This window comes from Protopterus annectens, chromosome 4.part0, assembly GCF_019279795.1.
Source record: "Protopterus annectens isolate FY-2018-M chromosome 4.part0, PAN1.0, whole genome shotgun sequence".
Taxonomy (NCBI): Eukaryota; Metazoa; Chordata; order Ceratodontiformes; family Protopteridae; genus Protopterus; species Protopterus annectens.
This window is the reverse complement of record NC_056733.1, coordinates 60,385,557-60,397,564: the sequence shown is the minus strand read 5'-3', so window position 1 is coordinate 60,397,564 and position 12,008 is coordinate 60,385,557. Positions and strand designations below refer to the sequence as shown.

The 12,008-nt window shown below is 41.1% G+C and overlaps 1 protein-coding gene across 1 annotated transcript in view; it reads right to left on the bottom strand.

The window, feature by feature from the left end:
* The window catches only part of RPTOR (regulatory associated protein of MTOR complex 1), a 5,042,670-nt gene that overhangs the window by 61,957 nt on the left and 4,968,705 nt on the right, over positions 1–12,008 (bottom strand). The window contains exon 32 of the mRNA XM_044068087.1: positions 1,940–2,056. Within this exon, the coding sequence (XP_043924022.1) occupies positions 1,940–2,056 (117 nt within the window). The remainder of the gene's footprint in view (positions 1–1,939; positions 2,057–12,008) is intronic.

Genomic DNA, 12,008 nt, shown 5'->3' with positions numbered 1-12,008 from the left:
TTTGTAGTTTTTCTATGAAAGTGTCTATTTTAGTATCCATTTTATCCATCTTAGCAGTAAGTTGCTGGACTATAATTATCAGAGACTGAAGTTCTTTCTTGATGCTGGAGTCTTGAGAATTTGTCTTACTGGAACTCATTTCAGACTGATAAACTGACAGGAAAATTTCCAAAGTAATTTCTGACAGGAATATTATTAAGATTTCCTTTCTTTTTTAGATATAGTTCAAGAACTATATAAAACAAACATATTTAGAAAGAAAATTACTTCAAGAATTAATTTTTTAAGTAATTAATTCCTGTCAATGTAATGAAATTGGTGGAGCTGAAGAAATCTGCTGCTATCCTGTGTTCATCCTTGGCCACGCCCCGGTTAACAGCCCTTTTGATGCCGTAATATAGACCCCACAGAGTTACCCTCATCTAGAAATTCTGTGACTCTTTCAGGCGTTTTCTAGGTTTAATAGGCATATTCCCCTTTTATAAAGTCAAACTGGTTAAGGTCTGGGGACTGCAGGTTCTCAATATCCCTGTTTAGACTTATGGCGATATGCTCTATCATTTTGCAAAAGATGCTGATGAAGTTGCTGGGTCCATAGATGCCAGGGTCCATGACGGACTTCTTTTTGTGGAGGAGGTACTACTACAGCCTTTTATCAGGCTTCTGGTGCACATCCAGTACAGATAAGAAAAGTTATGCAGTTTTGCACTATTAAGTTTACATCTATGATTAGAATTCACTGTACTGGTACATCACGTAACTCTTTGCTTGGTAGCACTCATCACAGTATGAATACAGATTTATTGTTCAGTGCTGATTCTCCATCATAAGAATTATAACTGCTGTAAATTCACCACATTGTAACATTTTCAAAATTCAGTGCTTTGTAAATAATTTTGACGTTGACTGTTGCATTATGGTTGCATTATTTTTGCTGCTGTTTAAACATGGCTCATGAATGAAATGGGATTTGGCACTAGCCCACTTACCCAGTGGGATGTAAGTAAATAAAAATCAAGATCCTACTCTAACCACATTTGTATTAATAATTATATGCAAATAAATGCTAGCTCCCATGCATGTGCAGTGAGGCTGACAACTTCCTGAATCCTACTGGATACGGACATGCACCAACATCTCATTAACTTCTGTCCTGTGCCTTGCAAGCCTATTAAATATTATAATGGCCACTAACACCAGCAGTCCAATGGGGCTACTACAGCAGATAGTGGATATATACACCACATAGTACACGCCTACTCTGCTCCACTAATTAGTATAATATAACTTTTCAAATGTACCCACAGTGCACAGAGCATGCTGTCCTATGTACATCTGTAGGTTGCATAACTAAAAGTTCCAGGTGATTCATTATGTCAGCCTTTTATATCACTACTTGGACAGACACAAACAAGTAGCAGGACAATGACTTTAAAGCACAGTGACTGAAGGTGCACAGCACCATCATCTTCAAAGCTGTTGTAAACTAGCAGTTTCTTTTTGATTTCAGTCCAGATGACAGTGACTAACACCACAAAGAGGCAGTCAGTGGTAAATCTTCTCATTTATAACACTTAACTACATCTGTATCTTGTAAGAAAGCATGCATTTAGGTAGGACACTTCTTAGAAGAGTCTGCTACTATTATCTACTAAAGGACAAATACTAGAATGACACACATCCCTCTTTTGCCAGGGACAGTTTCTTGGATCATAACTAGCACTCCAAATGGCCCACGAATAGCTAGTAGGGGACAGTAGCATTCACAGCTGATAAAGAATGCAGACGATAAAGCCTATCCAGGTTTGCACAGCTAGAATTAAAGACTTCAGTTCAAAGTGATGGAGATAATATTGCTCAGTTCTGTCCATTCCTTACAGACTCCTGGACTTAAAAAAAAAAAAAAAAAACAATTCAGAAGAGAGCGGTCATTACTCACCAAGCAAAAAGGCTAGCCCGAGGATGAATATCAAGCGCCGTCAGTCCTTTCACAAGCTGAAGTGTCTTGACAGATTCTGGCATCCGAGGGTCAAAGAAGCAGACATCTCCATTAACACTGCAGAGAGAACAGAATGAGGAACAAAGCCACAGATCTTTACATACCATACACATTTATCAAACAGCGATATTAAACTGGGACCAGTTGACAGTACTGGCAATATATCCACAGTCTCCTTCAATATTAAGAGTGAAGAGCATTGATGCATACGTCAAAGTCAACGATGATGCATTAAAACAGTGTACCTCAAGAACTTACTTTAAAAGTACATCTTTGAAAGGCAGACTTCAGCAGAAGGTAAAATGGAACAAATTCATCAGGTGCTAGGTATACAAAGGCAACATTTGCGCTAGCAATTAATGGTAGGTAGGCTGTACACTCCCATGCCATATGCTGTCACTTGTTAACAGTAATGAAGACAATCGGATCCCAATTTTCAACTCAAACCTCCTGCTAGGATGTAAAAAATGTAAAAAAACAAAACAAAACAAAAGTCTATTAAAAGGAAAATCAGTAAATGCAAAAATTGGCAGTCAGAGGGCAAATTATAACTGAAATGGCATATTTCCTAGTTCATCAGACTCTTTCCCCTATCATCCACTGCAGAACATATCCTTGTGTCAGACATAAAGAGGCTTATCCTGTTTCATTAGAAATGTCTGAAATGAATACACTGAAAACTAACAGACTCAGAGAGAACCAAATGGTATGCAGAATCCTTTACAAACGCATTCTATGGACACCTACAGGAATGCATGGATCGTGCTTTCCCAAATAAAACCAAGACTCACTCCTCCAAAGGCCGGAGACCTGTCTGGTGGACCCCAGCCATGAATAAGCTATACAACAGAAGGAGGAAATTACTACAGATAGAGCAAAATCCCAAAAAGGAAGGCATCTCTGATCAGTACTAGCAAGAAACTACGATCCCTCATAAAATCATCTAAGGCCAGATTCGAAAGAAAAATTGCACAAGACGCTAAAGATGATCACAAGGCCTTATTTAGTTATGTCAGGAACCTGGGTGACAACTCCCAGATATGCTCCGAGTTAGTGCAAAATGACAAAAAATACACTGAACCCACAGACATTGCCAACATCCTGGCAGACAGGTTCAGTGCAAACTTCTCCCCCCTTCCCCCCAAAACAGCAAATGTCTATCCAGACAGAGTGTAGCCTCCCTGACATCACAGATGCATAGGTGAGCACTGCCCTCTCCAAAGCAAAAAACACAGCATCAATGGGACCGGACGGTGTCCCGGGCTGCGTCTTACACGAGCTCCAAGAAGAACTGAAACCTCACATAAAGTCACTTTTCAATCTCAGCCTTACTACAGGATATGTACCCAAGGAATGGTGTACAGCAACAGTGGTCCTGCTCCACAAAGGTGGTGCCACAACGGACCCCGGAAACTATCGCCCTATAAGTCTGACTAGCCTGGTCTGCAAAGCTATGGAGCGTATCATCATGGAACTCATAAACAAAGACAGTGGAAACCTCCAGACATTGGATCCTACCCAATTCGGCTTTGTTAAGGGCAGATCTTGCCTCTTGAACCTGGTCGACTTCTTTGAAACAGTCACCAAGGCCATAGATGAAGGGAAGGTAGTCCACACAGCCTACCTGGACCTCGCAAAAGCCTTTGACACAATACCCCACTTGGGCATCATAAATAGGCTCACCAGCTTAAATATCAACCCCTATGTCACAAGATGGGTTGCAAACTGGCTCAGGGATAGAACCCACATGGTCAGAATTGCAGGTGCCATGTCAGACTCTACACCAGTTACAAGTGGTGTCCCACAAGGCTCAGTCCTGGGACCTCTCTTGTTCGGTATATATTTCTCTGAGGTACAGGCTAACACGGGAGGACTATGGCTGACCAAGTTCGCAGATGACTGCAAACTGGGTGCCATAATTGAATCTCCGACTGACACAAGCATCCTCCAAAAGGGTCTCACAAAGATAGATAACTGGTGCCAGAGCCATGGCCTAAAGCTAAAAGCCAAAAAGTGCATAGTCATCCCTTTTGGGAAAAACAAAGTGCCCACAAATTACCACATAGGTGGCTATCCATTAAGTATGGAAGAAGTAATTAGGGATTTGGGGACCCAAGTAGATAGTAATCTCTCCTTTGACAATCACGTTGCCAAAGTGGTTAGAAAGACCTTCTGTATAGCCCACCTTATCACAAAAGGGTTCACATCTAGATTAAGAGAGGTCATTGTGCCCCTCTACTCATCACTCATCAGGCCCATAATTGAAAAAAATGCCCCATTTGGGATGTACCTTACCCGACACCTGTAGCAACTGGAAAGACCCCAAAAATTACCTCACCAAGAGGATCATGGCACTCAAACAGATGTCCTATGCAGTTAGGCTAAAGAAACTCCAGCTCTACTCAGTTGCTTACCGACTACTCAGGCGATCTGTGCCTGACGTATAAAGCCATGTCCAACCCAGAATTAATGGACATGCTCCAACTCAGGAAATCCAAATCCCTTAGAGCTACACGCTCCAGGGACTTAAACCTCAGCATAGAAATAAATAGGACATGCTGGAGGGACAGATTCATATCCCAGAGGCTCCCCTCACTCTGGAACAAAATCCCAATCCATGTTAGGTAGACCCACTCACTGACCCTCTTCAACAGAAATCTTGATGAGTGGATGGGAGATCGTAGGTTTACCCCTGGGATCTCTTCTGTGTCCCTGCTAGACAGAGGCACAGTAAACTAACCTTAAAAGGGCTATCTTCTGTGACCTACTATACAGAGGCACAGTCAACTAATCTAAAAGGGTGGCGAAAGCCAAACACACTCTGGCTAGGCTTATAAATGCCCTAGGGCAGATAGCCTAGTATCAACCTATGAACTCCACTAGCCACTTCCCTTATTTTTGACACAGCATATCCTGCTCCCAAACTGTGCTACAATCCATTTCTCAAACCATGTCTTCTAAAGTGATGGTCAGCAGGTGGTCTGAATTAGCTCTGCATTGTGCTTCTTTAGAATTCTCACATATAGGTGTGGCTCTTGGGTGGTTTGCATAGAGGAAGAACTTGTTCCAGTGACAGAAGCAGCCAAGCACACCACTGGACTGATGGCTAAGAGGCAGGCAGGTCAGACTTCATTTTCTGACACTGCCCCTTTCTGGCCTGTTGTGCTGGTAAGGGTTTCAGCTACTGTCCTTTAAGTTCAAGTAAGAGCATTTATTTGCCTTGTGAAGGCTGCATTTCATTTCTGACTTTCTTTGGAAGGGACAATTTATGCATCAAATAAATGTCAGCTGCGTTTGTTAGCTTAGCCATCTCCTTTTAATGGCACAGCTAAATACATTAGTACCTGTTAAAGCAGAAATGCTTCCTGCATCAGTTACACCACTATAAAGAAACAGTCCTAAATACAGTGAATATAAAGGGAACTATAACTATTGGTCATCTCAGTTAAGACTGACGAATGGCATTTTGATAAAACCTTTTGCCCATTCTTTTATGTTTAGGAGTGCAATTCAGAAGTCTTCACCAGATCCCATTACTTATGGTCAAGCTCCATGCAACTCCATTTGGTAAACATGAAAGAGAAAGTTAAACATATGTCAACATACTAGCTGGTCATTTAGTTTGACTGAACTGCCTTTTCCAATCACAAACCACTTTGCAAACAGCTCATCCAAGGGGAACAGGCTCGGCCAATGGACAGTTATACAAGTCCTAGAAGTGGCCCCCTCAGTCTCTGCTACTGTAACCAACAAAGACAAGAGTCTGCACTTGTTCTCACCATCTGCTAAAATCCTACTAGGGTCTTTACCTCTGTTAAGAAATTTTTTTTTTATTTTATTTTTATTTATTTAACATTTGTTGACCGGGAAAGTCCGACTAGGTTCCACAGATCCTGTTTTCAGCGGAGGCCCGGGGAGAAACGCTCCAGAAGCATGTCTTTAGAATGTGGGAGGAAACCGGAGTACCCGGAGGAAACCCACGCGAACGCAGGGAGAACATGCAAACTCCACACAGAAGGCACCCCAGCCGAGAATCGAACCAGAGAACCTCTTGCTGTGAGGCGACAGCATTAACCGCTGCACCACTGCGTCGCCCAAATGGCCAACAAGCCTGGCCCAAAGGTCTAAGTGATCTGAAACTCGAGTGCTGTCAGTGTTGCAGAAAATGAGAGGACTATGGCACCCATTTTTCTACTTTAATAAGAAGTGTATTTCAAGACAGATATGATAAATACAGGAAATGCTGGCAACTACTTTGTCTACTGCTGCAACTACCACCCACAACTGTACTGTTGCCCCCCCCCGCTACTATCTTTATTCTACACATCCCATGACCTCTTAAACTGGCTGATTTGCTCTTCACTACACATTCTGACAACTCATTCCAGCTTCCAACCACTTTTCTGTGAAGGATGGCACAGCAGTGCAGTAGTTAGCATTCCTGCCTCACAACACATAGTTCTCAAGCTCAGTTCTCAACTGGTATACCCTCTATGTCGAGTCTGAGGGCCCTCCCCATGTCTGCATACACTGTCGGTGTCTGCACTGGTTTTCTATCACATCCCAAAAAACGTGCCACAACTGAAACTAATATTCCTTCAAATTGCCCAAAGGTTTGTGCATTGCGTAACTGTCAGTGAGCACGTGTGCATCGTCATGGGTCATTGCCACATTCAGGATTACTTCCGCGGTCTTGTGCCCAGTCAGTGCCAAAACTTGTCCCAGCTTCCTGATGACCCTGAAATGGATTAAGCGGATAGGTAGAGAATGAATGAACGTCAGGAAAGTGAAACCCAACCCATCACATCTTTGAAAAATGAGAAGATATAAAGTCAGTCAATATGGACGACAAACCAATGTGCTGCATGCATTAAAAAAAAAAAAAAAAAATCACCAGAAAAAGTGATGACCAAAACTAAGTGAGCTGGTGTTTTTTGCAGGGGCTATGCCCCCCCGGTACACTTAAATATACCAACTGCATTGTCACACACCCATGAGGAAATTAGCAGTGCTAACAGCAAAGTTTGCTTTCACCACAGCTAAAAGAGCAGTGCACCATACAGAAGTGTTTCAACTTAAATGTCTTTTACTGTTGGTGCTTCTGTAGAAAAGGTTTCTGTACAAAGAGACTTCCACATGACAACATGCCCCTACACTTTAATATGTTCAAACTGAAGCTTGTGTTGTGTGGTTGGATATTCACACCGCCTCATAACTTGGGTTATTTTTTCTCTGTTCTGTTCCTTCACAGGTTTCCTGAATAATCATATCATCTTTTCCCTCTTCTTTCCACTATTAAATACACTTTGCATGTAAAGTCTCTTCATCCGTCCACTTCCACACTCCCCATACTGGTAGAATGTCTTCTGCCTTCTTACTATAATTAATTTGAACTCCTGGCAGAAGGCACAGCCCAAGAAATTATAGCCTATGTTTATACAACAAAGTCCTTCGACTTCTCCTGCTTCAGCATTTTCCTGTATTGATGAAATTATACTCCTAGTGGTTTAAGCATAATGATCTTGAAGCTAAGAAAATGCATTAAAGTACTGAAGGATCATATGACTTAAGAAAATTGTTTTCATATTCAAAGGGGGACAAACTTTGAGCGGACAGGTGCAAATTACAGAAACAGTCCACCTGAACAAGAGAACAACCCATCAAAGTGTACTGATGGGTCACATCAATGCCCATGTCCTTGCATGGTGACTGGGGAAAGGAATAATTTTCAAAAAGGAAAAGCTTGAAAGCATTGCTGGTTGTACATCCTACATGCATTCTGTGTTAAATTAGACTGTTTACAGAAAGACCACTATACTTAAGTCATCTCTATACAATTAGGCTTCAAACACACACTAATAATACTAATATGACACAATTCATTAATGTGTTCTGTTTTATCATTCTATGATATCTGTTTTACTCAAATTATGGTCAAGGAGAGCTGCAGTCTATTTCAGCACTCAGCTCGCACACAAGGCAGAGAAATCAGTCCACAAACATAACTGACACACACACACACACACACACACACACACACACACAAACAGTTCTCCTGGATAGCTAATTCAAGTATAGCAAGTTTAACTGTTTGGCAAAGTTTTTTTCCCCCTCAGAACTGCAACACAACTACCACCAAATTCCTTCAGAGAACCAAGACAGCTGTAAGATGGTAAAAAGCATCCAAAAAAACATTCATGGTAAGAAACTGTTTGCTGAATGTAAAGATACACAAAGAAACCAGAACCAGATCCACTAATAATAAAACCTTTTAATCAATCTCTTTAAAATATTTGTGTTTAGCTGTCTTGAAAGCTGCATCCTTTTCAATACTGCTGTTAAACAGCTGCAAGATTTCTGATTCCAGGAATTGCATTTTACTTTCATTGTCAGAAATCAGCAGTTTCATTAATTCAATGCCCGTATGGTTAAATAATTCAATAAGCTCATGACATAATGGGGAGTTAACTTTAAGGCCCCTGCAACATCTGTGTGGTTACCAGTCTTTCAGGAATTAAGGCTGCAGCTACTGGCTCAGCATTCCATGAGGCGCAGCTTTCTGGCAGCAGTTCTTCAGTTTGGTGGATTTGGTTTTTACATAGTTTACTACTACCTTTGGTTTATTATGGATCCTTTGCCTGGGGATCTAACTTTCTTGATCCAGCAGCTCTCAAAATATTCTCCTGGAGCCTGTGGTGGTGACGAAAATATATCTTTGATTCGGCAGTGAACGGACAACCAGGCTGATCTACACAGGAACTTTCTATTCATGCAACACCGAATAAAAAAGGTAATACTTTTGACTTGAAAACAATGCTTGCAAATCCTGATTTTACAATTTGTGAGCCCCCAGATGAAGGTACTCTTCTTTCTCAAACTAAGTTATTCAAACAGAATTTGATTAACAGGCACGTAAACTTTACTCCCCATTGTATCATGAACTTCTTGAATTATTTAATCGTATGGGTACTGAATTAATTACACTGCTGATTTCTGGCAATGAAAGTAAAATTCAATTTCTGGAATCATAAATCTTGCAGCTTAAAGCAGTATTGAATTGGATGCAACTTTTAAGACATATAAACAAGAACATTTTAAAGAGATCGATTAAAAGATTTTATTATTAGTGGATCTGGTTCTGCTTCCTTTGTGTATTTTTACATTCAGCAAACAGTTTCTTACTATGAATGTTTTTTTTTTTTTTTGGTTGCCTTTTACCATCTTGCTGCTGTCTTGGTTTGCTGGAGGAGTTTGGTGGTGGTTGTGTTGCTGTTCTGAGTTCCATTTTACCCTGCAACATCTTTGTGTTTACATTTTTTTTTCTCTTAAGCAGTTTATTTACCTGGGTTTGGATAAATGACCTGGAAGTCAGATGACCAGTCAAATGAGGTCAGACAGAGTAAAACTTTCTGATCCTGGGGGTGATCCTACGCTGCAGTGCTGTCATGTACCAGAAGCAGTGCAGGAGTACAATCACAGAGTACATATGCAGAAGTGTGTATGCATGATGCACTCAGTGCACGTGTGCACATACACGCACTCACTCTCTCCGACTACTAATAGAAAATAGGAGTTAAAAACCTAACATTCCCCTTATTATTCCTAGTATCAAATGTTAGCGCTCCACATCCTAGCAACTCACTTAACCCATAAAAGATTTAATCAATACACTGCTGTTTTGGGTTAAAATGAAAAAAACAGTAAGGGGTCATAGTAGGCGACAGACTAGTCAAGAGCAGTATATACTGAAGGATGCCCAAACTTAAAAAAACAGGAAGGTTGGATGACAAACAGAACCACAAACCTGTCTGATACCCATACTGACAAAAACACAAAGAAGGAAGCAGCGAGGACACAAAAAACACTGTTTATTTATTTATTTATTTCCAGTTTGATAACCGGGGAAGTCCACTGGGCCCGAAAGCCCGTTTTCAGTGGAGGCCCGGGGAGAAAAGCTCCATGATAATACATTACACACAAAAACACAGCAGAACAGATCTAAACTAATACACACAAAAACACACTCTGTTCTAATAGCATAAAACTTTAACAATTTCCAAACAAGAATGAGGTGCATTGGGCACTATACATAAGAAAAAGATATATTAGTGCAACTGTGAATGTTAGTAAAGTAGGAAAGGAAAGGAAATTATAGATAGAGTTTGAATGCAAGAGCAGGGATGCATGGGAGAAACGAATAAGAAGCAAAGAAATTAAAGGAGAGGTGTCAGAAGAGGATAGAAAAGAACAGATAACTAATGTTCAAATTGTGGTTGAGTCCAGGAGACCACCTTGAGAAAAAGTCAAAAGATTTAAGGTGAGAGTAAGCATAGCACTTGAAGGAAAATAAAGGGTTTATTCAGGGAGGAAGGAGGAGATAATGAAGAAGAGAGGGAGCTAGGAGAGAGTCAGAAGAAGGAGAACCAGGGGGGTGGGATGGAACTAGGATAAATTGAGATCTAGGTAGGAAGTATACAATTACATTTCCAATTTTGGAAGAGGTGAGAATGGAGAAGAGATTTAAAGTGTTCATAGTTTGTAGTGGCTCTTAGAAGGGAAGGAAGTGAGTTCCATTTTTTTGCTGTAGTATAGGAAAGTAGGAGTTGGCCAGGGGGTCGTTTGGGTTTGTAAACTGAAATAAGATTTTGGTGGCTAGATCTTAGGGGCCTTGGAGGATTGTATATGGTGAAGGTATTAGATAATGCTGGGCAAGCAGTGGGTTTAAAGATTAGTTTGTGTGCAGTAGTAAGTTGGAGGAAATTGAGTTGATTAGGGAGTTCTAGCCATTGAAGACTACGGAGGCAGATGCAGTGGTGTGTAGAATGAGTGGAGTTAGTAGCGAATTTGGAAATTTTGTAGTAGCAACTTTCAAGTTTTGTGGAGATAGAAGTGGAGAGATTGGATAGAAGAGGAACACCATACAGTAGAGAAGGGAGAAGGAAGGTAGTGGCGAGAGTTTGTCTTGAAGATGGAGTAAGAAAGTTTGCATTTCTATAAAGCATACCGAGCTTCTGATGAGTTTTCTTTATGTTTAGTTGAATATGATTATTAAATTTCAAGTGTTCATCAATGGTTACTCCGAGTAATTTAGCACTACTAACAACTTCTATTGAGGACTGGGAGAGGCTGGAAATTATGAAGGATGACTTATCAGGAGTCAGAGCTTTTGAGGGGGAGAAGAGAATGATGTGGGATTTATTGGCATTGAGGGAAAGATGATTTTGAAGCATCCAATTTTCTATGGTTGTGAAGGCCAATTGGGTTTTGGCTTGGAGCTCGAAGGTTAGCTTAGAGCAGATAACAGTGGAGTCATCTGCGTATTGTACTATTTGAGCAAGAGGAATAGAAGAGTGGAGATCATTGATAAAGATGTTAAAGAGCAAAGGCCCGAGAATAGAACCCTGAGGAACTCCAGTAGGGGTAGGTAGGAATTTTGAGGTACCAGTATTCCATTTCACAGCTTGGGATCTATCAGAGAGATAACTACTGAACCAAGAAAGAGAGTAGTGGGAGAGATTGAGGTTAGAGAGGTGGTTGAGAAGGAGAGTGTGGGATATAGTGTCGAAGGCCTTAGAAAGGTCAAGAAGAACAGTGGAGACAATTTTTCCAGAGTCACGGGCTTGGTTGACAATTTCTAGGAAGGAATGAAGAGCGGTTATGGTACTGTGGCCAGGCCGAAACCCATGTTGTGTGGGAGTGAGGAGATGGTTATCGAGAAGGTAGGGCATGAGTTGCTGGTGTATGCATTTTTCAAGAATTTTCGAGATTGGGGAAAGAATTGCTATTGGGCGGAAGTTAGAGATGGTGTTATTTTTGCCTCCTTTATGGAGGGGCAGAATGTGGGCAGCTCTCCAAAGTTTGGGAACATAAGATTCTTGGATGGATCTATTGATGAGAATGCTGATAGGTATGGCGATGCCATTTGCTACGAGCTTGAGAAAGAGTGATGGAATGTTGTCAGGGGCATTGGAGCATGGTTTGAGTTTGCGAAGAAGTTGTTTGATACTGG